The sequence below is a fragment of the Centroberyx affinis genome, unplaced genomic scaffold (genome assembly GCF_046629955.1).
Source record: "Centroberyx affinis isolate AG114_WGS23_722 - 3 ecotype Tasmania unplaced genomic scaffold, CSIRO-AGI_Caff_v1 ptg000239l_1, whole genome shotgun sequence".
In the NCBI taxonomy this organism is placed as follows: domain Eukaryota; kingdom Metazoa; phylum Chordata; class Actinopteri; order Beryciformes; family Berycidae; genus Centroberyx; species Centroberyx affinis.
In genome coordinates, this window is record NW_027278924.1 from 18056 (window position 1) to 34089 (window position 16034).

Here is a 16034-nt window from a genome sequence, read left to right on the forward strand (position 1 = left end):
GAGATTATAGCTATTGCTAGTTTCCAACTCCTGTCCCTAGTTAGGCTTTTATTAAGAGAAAAAAGAAGATGGTGCATAGTGTCGACCAATCAGAGCATTCATTAAGACCTGGGCGTAGGTGTATGATTTACACCAGGAAGTACCTGTATATTGTAATTCTAAATCTGTTTGATTCTGTTGGAAGCCAGAGGAGAGTTTTTCAAAGGCGTTAGTCAAATTTCCACAGTGCTGACGGTTATAATAATTTGGGTAACTTTACATTAACCGGGTCCTTGGTTAAATTATACCATGACATTGAGAAATGCAATTCTCATTGCACTGGACCTTTAATATGTTATAGTGTTGTATTTGTCAATTGCATTGTGTTTAATGCCCCTCCCAATTGCTCTATTCTTATTTACATGTGTATTCTATTTTTTCTTTGCTGTATCCTGTTATTTGCTGCTGCAGTGAACCAGTTTCCCCATGGGGTTCATTAAAGTTTCATCTAATCTCATGTAATGCAATCTACTCTGATCTGTCTTTCAGAGCGGGGGGATTCCTGTTTGGAGGCGGGTCGTGTGTGCGGCGGCCCGGTCGGAGGTGCAGGGGGGGGAGGCGGGGACTCGTCCCTGGGGGTGCTGCCTGAGGAGAGGAAGAGGAAGTGCAAGGAGGAGCTGAGGGAGCTGTGGAGGAAGGCCATCCTGCAGCAGATCCTGCTGCTGAGGATGGAGAGGGAGAACCAGAAACTGCAGGGTAAGGTGGCTGGATGCCGAGTACAGGGGTGGGAGGGGGCACTGTATATTGTATACATAATGCATACGGGTCAGAAGAGGGGTGTCAGAATTTTTTGTGCAAATTTACCTCATATTTACTAGTGTCCTCTGCAATTTGTATGGGAAAGCACAGTATAGTAATCACCAGCTTGTTGTTGTATTTGTGAGTTGTCTGCATCTCAACTAGAATAGCAGCCAACATAGTTTCATTAATGACAGCACTGACATCATCCTAAATGTTAGCGTTCCACATCTGTCCCCACAGGGCTGAGGGAAAGTGTTATCAAGAGGCACACAACGCTGTCAGATGGCAAGATGAGTTGGTTTCTCTGGAAGCTAAATGTCATGACAGACAAGCCTATCTTTGATCCATCTTTGGCGACCTGCCCCGCTTTGAAAAAGACGCGCACACACACACGTATGCTAGGTCATGGAGTGCACACCTTCACACCTGCTTTTTTTTTTTTTTGTTTTGATTGAATATTTAGGGCAACCACAAATTAACGGGTTATATAACAAAAATGAGGTAATTATTGCGCGTGTGTGTGTGTGTGTGTATGTTTGTTTATGGGCCTCCATCTGTAGCGGGCACACACACAAAAAAAATCCCTCCCTAGGGTGTGCCAAGTGTTCCACCTCTCTCCTGACCCAGTTGGCATCTATATCTACTGTATATACACACCTAACTACGCACCACACCCCTACCTGCACTGCATACATACCAATAATTCACACATAGACACACACACACACAGCACTTCATCCATCTCTGTGTGCTTCTAAAAACACACACATACACCCGCATAGAAACGACTGCCTATACAGCAGGGTGTGGATGGAGAGAATGTGGGTCAATATTGACGTAAGAAAATCAAGTCTGGGCAGCAACCTCACTCTATTCACCTTGCGCATGCACAGGGACGCGTGCTCGCCGTACACAAACTATATACACACTCACACACACATACATCCCCAGTGTGTTTTGGCTTCCATTGGGCGTCTATAGTTTTATTGTGTTTTATTCCTCCCACAGGGTGCGGTCCACCTTTCTTTCCGTTATTTGTCTGGGTGGAGCTCAACTCCCTGTCCTCTATCCTATCTGTTTATCTCTGTCTCTGCTGCCTGGTTTATGGGTCAACTGTGAGGGTGTGTGTGTGTGTGTCCATCAATGTGTGTGTGTATATCTTTGTCAACTCCAGGGTGGAGTATCCTATTCCTGCTGTGTTATCAGGGGCGGAGTGCTGCGGAGACAGAAAGGGAGAGAAATGGAGGGAGAGAGAGAGGCAGTGGAGTGATTGAGTGCTCGCTGGGGTGTAGCCAGTGAGTGGGTCCCTCCCCGGGACTCTCCCTGTGCCAGACAGCTGATAAGACAGAGAGCATAGCCACGGCCTCTCCAACAGGATCTATTCTTAACCTGGGTGTCAACAGTCTGCTCCCTCCTAGCTCCCTTCCTTCATTATGCAGGCTGCCCTCCCCACATCACTCCCACTACTTTATCTTTCTTTGGAAAAGAAAACCACCGATGATATATCACAACCTCAACAATCAAACAGCGACCAGTATTTTTAATTACACTTTTGTTCGTCAAAGCTGTGGTGCTGTTGACATTACCTCAGCTCATAATCCCTATCCCTCCCAAAGGCAATATTGCCTCAAAATTTTCCTGTGGCCTGATTTTGCTGTGTACCTAATTTCCGCTCCATTTCATGTAAGGCATCAGCATGGTTTGGAAATTGAAGTGGCCCACTGCCGCTCCTGTCCCTTAGTGATGATGTAATTCTCCCCGGCCCTGCCAAGTTCCAGCTGGTCACTGGGTGGACACCACACATGAGCGGAAAGGGTGGAGAAGTCCACGAGGGAGAGAGGGAAGGAGGGAGAGGAAAAGAAACTTTTGAAAAGAGGGGAGGAAGGAGAATGGAATGGAGCGTGGTTGATGGAAGAGACAAATGGGGTGGAATTGAATGAGAGGAGAGGTTGGTTGTGTGTAGGTAGAAGAAGGAAGAGAGAGGCTGTGGGTTTAGAGACTGGGGAGGGGAGCAGGAAGGGAGTTGTCAAAAGAGAAGAAGAGATGAGGGGCACTGGGTGTTCCCTCACCTTCTCCTTTGATCACTGGTGTCAACATGTTGCAACAGACTTCTCAGTTTGTGTGTATGTTTTTAGTTTGTAGGCTGTGTTCATTTGTAAGTCATGTTTTTTCCTCTGTTTCTGTTGATGTGTGTGTGTGTGTGTGTTTGTGTGTGTGTGTAGCCTCAGAGAGCGATCTGCAGAACAAGCGCCTGAAGCTGGACTATGAGGAAATCACTCCGTGTCTGAAGGAGGTCACTCTGGTCTGGGAGAAGATGCTTGGAACTCCTGGGAGGGCAAAGGTCAAGTTTGACACAGAGACCATACACGCTGCTGTTGCACAAGGTACCCGCTAATAAATCAGTCCCTTTTGGAGTTTGTCATTTTGCAATCAAAAGTTTTTTATTTTTTTTCAAAATCAGCAGTTATTAACCACAATCCAGCTCACTGAAACACCATAAATTCCCTTGAAACTCTTTTTTTTTTAAAATCCAGTGTGTCTGTCACCATAATCTCAGTGAAATTGCCACTTCGCCCCCAGTGTCTGTCTGTCATTCTCACTCTGAGCTCAGGCCCTTCTGCTCTGTCCATTCTGCAAAAGCTGCCTGTTCTGCAGAGCAGACAGGAAGGTTATCTTCTCTGCTCTCTGCCTCTGTGCAGAACGTAACAGAGGCGTTCTAAAGTCCACAACACACACACACACACACACACACACACAGATGCAGCAAGGCTACCGGCCAGTGAACAGCAGTGTTGAAATTTATCACACATATTAATGACAGCAAGAGACAAGTCTGGCCACCCCATCTGAGGATGGGATAGGAGGCCAGGACTAAGGCGGGACCAGAGAAAGCCCTTTCGGTCCAATCAGCTCTGGAGAGGCTGTTTCTGTTAGTGACACAAGGTCAGATGTGTCTAAATATCCCACTACTCTAATCTTTGAATGCTGAGGGAGTTTAATTCCTCTTCATGATAGAAAAGCGCTCTCCAGGTGGCATTATTAATTGCAAAACAGGCAAAACTCTCTTCAAGTGGCTCCATACATATCATTTTAATGCCAAATGCTCCTGAACTCAGATGTTGATTCGGGTGGGGTTAAAATTACTGCAGGACTCGAAAAAAACAATGTAGGTAATTTCAGACAGAATTTTTACCGCAGTAACCAAATAAATCACTAACGTGTCCAGACGGGTTAAAATTCAGGGGTAAAAATTACCAATCATCTGACCTCCCCAAGTAATACTAATTCTGTCCGGAGAGATTTAAAGATAGTCTATTGTATCTCCTCACCACTCGATAGGAATCAGTCATCACCAGGTTATCTCTTTCTGCCTATCACTCGCTCAAAGAAACTAATTACAAGAGCTGAGGTGAGGTATCTTCACCCTCAAGGTAAATCAACCTCAGGGCAAGGCTTGGTCTTTATAGTAGTCTAACCCGATTGGGATTCCCTACATTGTCTTGCCATCAGGCATTGTGGTGATTTGCATATTACACACACATACAGTGACACGTTTGGAATGTTGAAAATCGTTTCTTGTAATCTGCACCAACACAGCTGTCGCTCACAACATGTTACATATTCTAACCGCCTTTGTACCTCTTTGCCAACATTTATACCCGCTCCCTTTTCTCCCCTTCTCTCCCCGATTTCCCCTCCCTCGTCTCCGTCCCCATCAGGCGTCCCGAGGCAGCATCGAGGCGAGATCTGGAAGTTTCTCTCAGAACAGTACCTGTTGAGGCAGACGGTCCCCTCCCGACCCCCTGCCAACCACACTCCATACAAAGAGCTGCTGAAACAACTCACCTCGCAGCAACACGCCATCCTCATAGATCTGGGTAAGACACACACACACACACACACGCACACAAACAAATGGTCCACAAACACACACTTTTTAGATAGTTCATTTTGGAGCAATTCTGAAATACAGAAAGGAGACATAAATGTAATGGAATTAAAATATCTGTGTACAGTGTATACACACATGCACAGACACTCTTTAATTTTCTCTGTCTCTTTTTCTCTCTCACAAACACACACACACAATAGCACACAGATTGGAATTCAACAACATATTTTAGATTTTACAAAGGACATTATGATCCATCTCACACCTCACTATAACACTCTCACCCTCAGTGTTCACAACACCTCCCACCCAAAAACCCACTACATACACACACACACACCTACATTTCTACACCCCACCCACCTAATGCCCACACACACACACACACACACACACCCACTCACCCCACCTCTTTATCACTCAACCTCCTCCTCAGTCTTTTCCGTTGACCCTGTCTCTTTCATCCTCCCGTCATGTTATTCACTCTCTAACAAATGGGGTGGGGAAGGCGGTAATAGCATACACAGTGACAGCTCACTGTTGTTTGCTAACTGTTAGGTGGGAATGGCCCGGTTAATAGTGTTGTGTACTGTGGGATAAAAGCGCACAGCGGATATGATACCGAAACAGCAGAGAGGCTCGGGAGAGAAAGCTTTGTGGTAGCCGAACGCTTCGCATAAACATGCAAAGGCACAAAGTTCAAAGCCACATACATTGACACAGTCAACAGGAAGGTTTAGAATTTATCCTCATTAAGTTCAGCACTCCCACACTCAACATTCAGTATACACACACACACACACACACCTTCCCTCAGGCAGGGGAGGGGGATATGGCATTATGTTCACAAACAAGAGGCCTACTGCCCCCACAGCACATTCCACACACACACACACACTCGCACGGTCGTCACTGTCGTCTCCAAAGCCTCACTGTCACCCACTGTAAGTCAAGAAGTCCACAAATCCCAGGTCCTCATTATTTTGTCATGTTTCAAAAGGTAGGTGTCCCGTCTGTTGTTGCACGTTAAGCTGCTGAAGCAAAGCACCTATGAGAGTATGCAAAGTCTTTTTTTTTTTCGGTAAAGCTACATTCATGTGTGTTTTCGCAGACATGTTTATAAACGTGACAGCTTGGAATGGGTTCGGCGTGTTCGTACACTGAGCTCCTTTTTCACATCAATAGCGAAGTCAGGCATCCTGAAGGGAAGTTCAGCAGAGTTTATGCTTCGTTGAAACATGCACCGCGCGTACAGACACACACACCCAGAGGCTTTGGACCCCACATTGATTATTCCAGTTCACTCAGATTCTTTCCAGGAATATGTCAGACGAAAGCCAGCAGATCGATTAAAACTGGGTCAACGTGCTTCGGTTGTATCTCAAACATCAAATAGATAACATGCGTCACATAGTATGATCGTATTTCCAAATATTGTACCAAATATATGCTAGAGCTTAAAACTATCTTACACCCTCTCAATTCAATTCATTGTGCTTTATTGACATGACAGTTTAAAAACAAACAATATTGCCAAAGCATATAATACAAAATGAATCATCAATTAACCAACATTTCTGAAAATGAATCCAACCCCCTCCCATCTATCTGTGTGTGTGTGTGTGTGTGTGAGAGAGTGTGTGTGGCTGTGTATTCAGACCCTCCACTATCACTGTTTCTGTGTTTATGTAACTTGTGTTTGTGAGAAAAATAGAGCTGTGCAGGGAACATACATTCATATTCTCATATTCTCATATTCTCTCTCTCTCTCTCTCTCTCGCTCTCTCTCTCTCTTTCTCTCTCTCTTTCTCTCTCTCTCTCTTTCTCTCTCTCTCTCTCTCTCTCTCTCTCTCTCTCTCTCTCTCTCTCTCTCTCCTCTCTCTCTCTCTCTCTCTCTCTCTCTCTCTCTCTCTCTCTCTCTCTCTCTCTCTCTCTCTTCTTTCTTGCTCTCTCTCTCTCTCTTTCTCTTTGACTCCCAGGTCGCACCTTTCCCACTCATCCATATTTCCAGGCCCAGTTGGGGGCAGGACAACTGTCTCTGTATAATCTGCTGAAGGCCTACTCACTGCTGGACCCTGAGGTATTTACTTACTCATTTTGTCTCTCTCTCTCCTTCCTTCTGGCTTCCTGCCTCTCTCACTTTGTCTCTGGATCTCTCTCTCTCTCTCTCTCTCTCTCTCTCTCTCTCTCTCTCTCTCTCTCTCTCTCTCTCTCTCTCTTTCTCTTTCTCTTTCTCTCTCTCTCTCTCCCTCTATCACTCAGTGCACTCAGTGAGCAACTGTCAACTGTCATTTAGGCTTATGTTTTTTTCCCATCCCTGCCTGTGTGGATGTCAATGTTGTTGTTGTTGTTGTTGTTGTTGTTCTAGGTGGGCTACTGCCAGGGCCTGTCCTTCATTGCAGGAGTGCTGCTGTTACACATGGGGGAAGAGGACGCCTTCAACATGCTCAAATTTCTAATGTATGACATGGGGCTCCGCAAGCAGTACAGGCCTGACATGATTATACTGCAGGTAACATGCACACACACACTCGCTCTCTCTTTCTCCCGCATATACAGATTTACTAAATCTCTCACAGTCTCCTACACACCTTAAATGAGATATGGTTAGATTTAGGCTGGGTGATATGGTTGAAATCAATATCACAATAATCATAAGGATTGCGGGTGCGTCTCACTGCTCTTTTCTAACATTTTCAATATTGCAATCATTCAGGAGAACTCCAGCATTTTCAAAATTACACTAATTGGCTTAAGGGGGGGGGTGTTACATTTACAGGTCAAAACAAAATGACATGTTAGGTACTTGGCTGTGATGGGGACAGGGGCGCAGGCAGGGGCGACATGTTTACTTTTGCCTTCCAGTCCCCAGTCAGACCAGTGAAGATTGTCTTTCTGTGTTCTGTCGCCCCATGTCAGATTCAGATGTACCAGCTGTCGCGGCTGCTCCATGACTACCACCGGGATCTGTACAGCCACCTGGAGCAGCAGGAGATCGGCCCCAGCCTCTACGCCACGCCCTGGTTCCTCACCGCCTTCGCCTCACACTTCCCCCTCGGCTTCGTGGCCAGAGTCTTTGGTAAGCTGCGAGGACCGCGGGACCCTGCAGTATCGACACAGGATAGGATGAACAGGATCAGGGAGCAGGAGCAGGATGAACCTAGACTGAGGGAGTGATGGGAGTTGGAGGGAACCAGGAGGGCTAGATGAAAAAGAGGAGAAAAGAATGAAGGAATTGGTAATGGAAGGGGTGAAAAGTAAAACTAAACATGAAAAGAATCAAAGAGGAGTTTGATGCTGGGGCTAAGAAGATGTGAGTTGCATTGGATGAAAAGTATGAGAAACTGAGGTCTCATGATGGCAATTAAAACTGGAGCATAGTCGCATACATGCACGCACGCACGCACACACACACACATGCACACACACACACACACATCTGTACAGACAAGTTCATTGTAATTCAGGCATTAGCTGTTGTTTACTTCTGAAGTGACCTTGTTAGTTGTGTAAATGCCATCACACCCACGGCCTTTCTCCATTTGTATTTTTTCATGCCTTTGTTTTTCTCTGCCTCATTCCTCCCTTACTGCAGATTTTTTTTTTTTTTGTTTGTTTTTTTTTTTCTTTCTGTCTTGCCCAATTTCCTACATGCTGCTCAGTCACTGAACCGGACTCACTGGCTCCTCACGCTCCTCTGAGCATAATGCTGTGTGTGTGTGTGAGAGAGTGAGAGAGCATCATCATAGAGCCGGGAAGTCTTTTATATCAGACTTGGGGCTCCACACTTAATCTGTTGCATGATCGCATGCAATCCCGCCCAACCCTTACCCCACCCTGATGCACTGAAAGCGCAAACACAAATACACACACCTATTCTAATCTGTCCGTGTTCACCCTGGCCTCTATTTATGTTTGTTTAAACCTTTTATTGACGTCAAAGCATCTATCATGATAAACCCTTTAAGTCCACAATCAACACTGTAAGCTGTGGTGTGAGCATCTGTCAGTATAAACTTTTACCTTATGTAAGGAAGAAAGCTGTCACGAAGGTGCCCTTTCCAACCTCCCACCTCACTGTTTTGTTTCTTTTTTTTGTTTCTTTCTTTACTTCTACCCTTCCCTTTGACTTCTCTCTCTCTCTCTTTCTCTCTCTCTCTCTCGCTCTCTCTCTCTCTCTCTCTCTCCTTCTTCTCCCTCCCTCCCTCAGACATGTTGTTCCTGCAGGGGTCAGAGGTCATCTTCAAGGTGGCCCTGAGCCTGCTGAGGAGCCACAAGCCTCTGATCCTGCAGCATGACAGCCTGGAGTCCATAGTGGACTTCATCAAGACCACCCTGCCCAACTTGGGCCTGGTGCAGATGGAGAAGACCATCAACCAGGTTGTTTGTGTGTGTGTGTGTGTGTGTGTGTGTGTGTGTGTGTGTGTCTGAGAGAAAGAGAGCGATGGGTAATAACTTAACCTTTAATCGCTGTACTGCCTAACTGGTTTACAGTAACTAATAACAAGTAACTAATCAAGAGGATCTTTTTTTATGGGCCTTATCTCAGTTGTTGTATTTTCAGGGATTACTGTAAAATGTTTGGATTACCTCACATATTATTAATAGGAATATTCAGTGAAAGTATGAAAAGGGAAGGGAAAAAGGGATATTTGCTCATCCTCTGGAATATCTACTCCTTTTCAAACAGGGGAACAACTCAGCGGCACATACAACAGCAACTGTCTTCCCTCGCCTTTACCAAAATCATTTATGTAATTCCACCATAAAGAATGCGTGTGTCATTAAGTGACAACTTATTGGATTTAACAAGGAAATGGAGAGCAATATTCTGGTATAGTGACCGGGGCTATCAATCTCAGCCACACCCCACGCCTCATACCTCTAAGGCAAACAACTCATGGGTGGAGCTTCGATGAAGTCATCTTGCCATCACCTGCGTGCGTGTAGGCGTCCTGAAAAAATTTGATAAACATGTCAGTGTCGCACATGCCGTGTTTAATCTGACTGACTCCAGTAACACCACGCTTCCAGTCATAAGACTTCCTTGTGTAGGTTTCTGTGTACTTATGCATGTCCTTGCATATGAGTCAGTAGCATTTATGTAAACCAATCTCAAGACAGCACATTTACTAACAGCTTGTACAGTAGGTTGTCTCGAGATGGAGATGAGTTGAGATGAGTCATATGCTTGTAAAATGATGTTATCATGGTAAAGGTACTATACTAGGTTTTAGTATGTGTGTCGTAATGAATACTCTGTGTGTGGTGTGGGGGTGTGTGTGCGTGTGAGAGAGAGTTGAGTCATATACTAGCCTGCCGGTACTTTCCCTCCAGTGCCACTTATCCACATTAGCTGGTCTATATGTTAACTTTGATATGACTCAGTCAGTTTGAACAAGGAAAATAAACAGGGAGTGTAGTTATATCTGGAGGGCCTTTTTATTGTTTGTTTTTGGTCTTCATTTTGCAGACATGGCATTTGGAGGCATTGGGTGATAAAGTGTTAAATTAACGTGTGCAATGTGAAACGCATTTAAACACCACTGTAATACTCAAGGGGAAAGAGATGTGTATGTGTGTCTGACTATTGTTAATTATCGCTCTGATGTTCGAAATGTTTTGTCATACAGAAGGTTTACAAAAAGATAAAGTTCAAGCCTTCTCAATAGTTGCTACACATTTTAAACACTTTTTGTTTGTGTGTGTGTGTGTTAGGTTTGTGGGATGGATGTGTCCAAGCAACTCCAGGCCTATGAAGTCGAGTACCATGTCCTGCAGGATGAGCTGTTGGACACGCCCCCTACCCTTAACCAATCCCAGCGAGCTGCGCAGCTGGAGAGGACCAATCAGAGCCTCCGGCAGCAGAACCTCGACCTGCTTGAGGAGCTGCAGGTACACACGCACAAGCACATGGACACAAGCTTGATGAAGCACAAAAAAAATCTAATTCTTACATTTATTTTTTTCCTGCCACTCCTCTTCATTTGCTTTCTCCACCGACGCTCCTCAACCCTCTCTCTCCACCTCCACCTCTCCCTCCGCAGGTGTCCCACGCCCGGGTGTGCAGCCTGGAGAGCCGAGTGGAGAACCTGGTCCAGTCGGAGGGCCGGCTGAAGGAGCAGGTGTCCGCCCTGGAGGAGGAGAAGAGGCAGCTACAGAGCACCGTCACGCGCCTCCACGACCTCCTCGCCAGCCTCGGCATACCCGCCTCCCCCGACGCCCACCCGCCCTCTGACGGACACACGTTCACAGCTAAGGGGGATGGCAGAGAGGAGCTGGGGAACGGGACGGCAGCCTCCCTCACTCACCCCCTGGCTCTCCCGGACAGTTCGTAAGGGCACTGACCGACCCGCTAAAAAACAGTAAGCCCTACAGGAGGAGGAGCTGGTTGTGGAGAAAAGACGCTAGGAGTCTGACGCCCAGGGAGAGAAGGTCCGGTCGGCGGGGGAGACGTTGCGATGACTCCCTACCTCCACCCTTATCCTCTTCCTAGCCTGTCAAGCTGCAGAATGCTCTAATAAGAAGAAGAAGAGAGACGGAGGTGGAGAGAGAAGAGATTGGACCTAGAACTCATGAAGAGGATGGAGAAATAGCAAAAATGGGGGTGAGGTCGAGAGAGAGGGGGGGGGGGGGGGAGAGAAAAGGTTGACTGTTGACTCCTCCCAAAACTGTTGACCTCCTTTCGATCCTATTTGTGCCATGAGTGCTCCCCTCCCTCCCCCATCCTAATGTATAAATGAACATGTGATTTGACCAACAGTCCCCAAAGATAGCACTGTCCCACTGGGCTTCTACTGTAAAAAACACAAAAACGGCCCAACGCAGTTACATTTGCACCTGTACTTGTCTGTCTTTTCGTCAGTGAGAGCATTGATACGTGTCGTATGTTCATATGAGAGCGTTTGTGTGTGAATGTACCCATGCAAAGAGGCTAAACTAGCCAAAGAATGTCTTCCTATATACTCTAAAAAGAGCCCGAACAAAGACTCAAACTCCCATGCCACCCAGTCAGCAACAGCATCCTGAAAGAACATGTTATTACACACAGCAAGTAAAAAAAATGCCAAAGAAACACAAAGAGAAGTGAGATGAGAGAAGGAGGTGAAGGGATGGCTGAAAACTCCATGAAGCAGCATGTTGATTTAAAAAAAAAAAAGAAAAATGGGTTGAAGATGAAATAAGCTGAATGATGTTAGACGCTGTTAGTTAGTGACGCTGGTATTTCGTCAGAGGTGCTGTGTCTTACATCTGCAATAAGCACAAGAGGAGAGAGACTGAATAAAGACAAACTGTTTGCCATTCCTCCTCCATCTATAAAGCAGCAGTCTTCCATGGCATTGTGTACATTTACATTTCAGTTATTTAGCTTACAGTGACCGTAGAATAAATTCAGTCCATTCAGATCCAACCGTGGAGAAAGGAGAAAGGGTCTGGTTTCGGAAGTAAACTTTTTTTTTTTTTTAGATGGTAGCTAGTCTTTTTCTAGTCAGGGGAAGCGCCTGCTTTTACCGAGTGCCTGATCAATTTGTTTTGCCAAATTCCAGCAAAGAAGAATTTACTTCTGAAACATTGGACAGGAGAACTCCGCTGCTGAGACAATCTATCAGCTGTTAATCACACCTACTGTATTCAACACACTGAATCCCATGCACCCTGAGCTTCAGTTTGGAGTGTGCTTGTAATGTACTGTATGTGTCTGTATGTATTATTGTGTGTGTGTGTGTGTGTGTGTGTGTGTGTGTGTGTGCCTGCGTACGTTTATCTTGTATTCATGCATGTCACTCACATGATTGCAGAAACCTGTTGATTTACACTGTAAAGACATTGCTTTGACTCCTGACTCCTTGCACATGTTTTGTTTTAATTGATAATTATTACTATTATTGTATTATTCTATACTTTGAAATACATTTCATATCCTTTCAGTACATCTGAAACCAGGTTTTGTTCTTTATGTGTGTGTGTGTGTGTTGCAGATACTGTAGATTGTATCATCTCCTGTCAAAACATGCCAGTCATTTTAAATGCTGGGTGGTTGATATAAGGTTTCAAGCACATGGAAATATACAAGGTGTATAAAGCTCACCCTGCGTTTGTTTCCAGGAGCTCTCCAGATCGAAGGAAAGCATGTAGGGGCAAGCAAGCCGCGGCTGTCGGTATGCGATTGTATTGTATATGTACACAATACGATAAGCGCAAACAGCAATAACCTCAGTGTAAAAAATCATAAATTGTAAAAATGCATGACAACACTGATTTGCGATACTGAGGAAGATGTTAACCTCTGAGTGACGTGTGTGTGTGTGTCCCCACATATTTCGACTAATGAAAACATTTAGTTGGAAGGCTCGACTCGTGCCACATGTGTGTTCATAACTTGAAAGACAGTAGAGTGATGTACATATCAGTCCTCACCATCTAGACCTGTGCCTCTGGGCAGCTCGACGCTCTGGTTCTCCAAGGTAGTCTTTCGTTGATGTGTATTATTTTGCAGATGGTTTTCCTCAAAGCCCATTCCCAGAGTGCTGGGAACACATGCCTGCTGCAGATTGGGTTCTGAATGCACCTTTTAATCAACCAGATGGCCAGGTTGACCAGGTACACATGGGGATGTTTCGGTGTGTGGATGGTCTTCCCATAACTGTGATAAATGTGATTATAGCTGAACATTTATTTTTTAAATTTACATATTTAAATTTAAATGTTTCCTTTTTTTATTACTTTATTACTTCCATTTATTCAGTTCACAATACAATTCAAACATGGTAGAACTGACAGTGACAGTATTTTTATACAAAACACTGAATTACCAAATTGTACAAAATTCCAACTAAAGCGAAACAAAACCAAAACAAATTGCAGCTAAAGGCCAATGTTAAGTGATAACATCAGTGGATCCTTATATGAATCACCTTGTCTCAAAGATATGGCTCATGCCTTCCTGCTTAATGGAGATTTCCATGACGCAGCAATTAAAGTGCGACTAGCTCTTTATATAACATCCAGATGCCTTTCCTCCAGACACGCCTGCCTGTGCCAATTAGAGGGATGAGTAGGTAAACTGCATGACTGCTCAGTAGGCCTCCACACCCTGCAGACCACCATCCTGACTGAGACCGGCTCCAGCTAATCTTCCATAATGCCTTGGATGCTTAACCTGCGTTCCAAATCGCATACTTTTTCTTTTTACTACACTACGTACTACATCTGCCCTTAGAAAGTATGTACTGTGCATGTAGTAGGCAGACAATTGGGACATGCTATTTCGTCATCACATTGCGTCTTGAACTTTGACCCTCTTGCTTATATATCCGTCGCAGTAATACGGTTGCAGTTTGTTTGTTTTGTTTTTTTCTCTCTCTGGCGGCCCAGCATGCGGCTCAGTCGAAGTGACGTGTCTTCCGCTGCGCAGAGGATTGTGGGTCACAATAGCCAAAAAAGCATGCTGGCCTGCATACTGCAAAATTCGACCGGATTAGTAGGGCATCCGGGTATTTTCTGGCATACTGCATTGACATGCATGAATTGGGACATGCTAAATCTTTTTCTGGCATACTAAGTAGTATGGAAGTATGGGTATTGGAACGCACCCTAAGTGTTGTTTTCAGGCTACATTTTGTTTTGTGCTAATCTAAAGAAGCAGCCCTGCCCCATTGCATGAGTGTGCTGGTGTTACGGGCTCGGTGCAGGGTTTTGCGGCTGAGATTTTGCACAGTGGCGAGGTTCCTCTTTGTGTGTGTGTGTGTGTGTGCACCTGTTCTGTCACAGCCTCCGGTGCTGTTGGTTGAATAGGGCAAGTCTTGCCCCATCCAGGCTGTGAGCGAGCACCGTGTGGCGTGTCTGCGGTTGAAAACTCAGTCTTCTCCTCTCTTAATTCTCTGGTTGAGTGAGCCGAGAGGGAGCAGGATCACCCGGCGTCTTGAGCGCCGCCTACGCTGTGTGTAAACAGGGTGTGTGTGTGTGTGTGTGTGTGTGTGTGTCTGCCAGGCCTATAGCAGTCTGCCAGGGGTTGCACCGTTGCCCGGAGTTTTGTTTTATTTGACTTGGCATCTGTTTACCTCTTCCACACTCCACCTCGGCCCGGCCCTAGCCGCACCGCACGGCTGTGTCCTCCTTCAACCCCGACACACACTCCACCCCCCCCTGCGTGTCAGACAGAGAGAGAAGGCTTTCATGTCCAGGCTGTGATAATAATATGCTGATGATAAACGAGGGCTCTGAGGTCAATGTACACCGACCCACACACAGTGAGGGAGGTTATCAAACGACGCTTCCCCTCCATGTGGTAAAAAATACACCTATGGCCGTAAGCTTATCAACTCACCTTTACACACACCCACACACAAGTAGCAGATTTACACTTTGATGTGGTATATAAAGCAATCCAGGTAGATGTAATCATTAATGATGCTGTATCCCAAGGTGCCTAACAGTACGGGAAGTGCTAACCTGAGAGTGCACTGGTCAGAACAAAAGGTCAAATAGACTCAATAACAGCCTGTTGGAGCTCGTAAAACCACACAGCAGTAAATCTTGATGAGGAAGGAGATACTTCACCTAACTTAGTAAGAAGCATCTGGCTAATTTAGAGGGATAGAGGCCATAAAGTCAGGTTCCTGATTACACTTGGGCCTTTGATGGTTCAATGAGTTTGGTTACCTTAGGATACCTTTAGTCTAAAACCAAGCTTATTTGTCATATGTTTAAAGTAATAACCTGCAACTTTTTCCATATCAATAAATGCCACCGATTGATACCATAGAATAGTGATTCAAGCTATAGCCAGTTCATAAAAGCTTTTACATTTGCTCTTCTAAAACACCTATGAGGGTCTCTCCTTCCCGAGAAAGACTGATGCGCTTTATGTTTACGGAAGCAACAACAGCGGTTTGTTTGGAATAAATAGAAGAAAGTAGAAGAAATAGAAGAAGCTGCAGTCTACACTGAGTGTCTTCAGACACTCAGTGTAGAGAAGAACAAGAATCTCACGGATTATCACTTTAAATTTAAATCAGACCATGTTAGAACCAAGGTGATGCTTATGTTTAAAATCACTTTATGGAAGGCAAACTGTGTTTTGGTGCAGCTGTGTTAAGCTTCATTTAAGTGATGTAGTGGTTAATAAAAAGATGGTTAACCTATAATTCACCTGTCAATGAGCCGTCAAACACCAATATAAACAAAAGTCAGTAATGCACTATGTTTCAGATGTAGGTATACAATTACTATTACAATGAGAAACAAATTTGAAATAAATCAACAGTCTAAATAATAGGTGTACCTGGAAACAGGAAAAATATTTAATAATACAGTTGAAACAATCGCTATTTTAAGAAAAGCATTATGTTTTGTTTTCCTT

General features: G+C 44.9%; 1 protein-coding gene across 2 annotated transcripts in view; it reads left to right on the plus strand.

Moving 5' to 3' along the window:
- Nucleotides 1-12629, plus strand: part of tbc1d1 (TBC1 (tre-2/USP6, BUB2, cdc16) domain family, member 1) — a 28346-nt gene extending 15717 nt beyond the window's left edge. Inside the window, exons 13-21 of one of the 2 annotated variants that reach the window (XM_071543567.1) lie at nucleotides 529-735; nucleotides 3003-3164; nucleotides 4500-4658; nucleotides 6652-6752; nucleotides 7041-7184; nucleotides 7592-7751; nucleotides 8883-9052; nucleotides 10391-10567; nucleotides 10720-12629. In XM_071543567.1, the coding sequence (XP_071399668.1) occupies nucleotides 529-735; nucleotides 3003-3164; nucleotides 4500-4658; nucleotides 6652-6752; nucleotides 7041-7184; nucleotides 7592-7751; nucleotides 8883-9052; nucleotides 10391-10567; nucleotides 10720-11010 (1571 nt within the window). In that variant the 3' untranslated portion in view covers nucleotides 11011-12629. The remainder of the gene's footprint in view (nucleotides 1-528; nucleotides 736-3002; nucleotides 3165-4499; nucleotides 4659-6651; nucleotides 6753-7040; nucleotides 7185-7591; nucleotides 7752-8882; nucleotides 9053-10390; nucleotides 10568-10719) is intronic. The other variant, XM_071543575.1, reaches the window with a different exon arrangement.
- Nucleotides 12630-16034: the final 3405 nt, after the last annotated feature.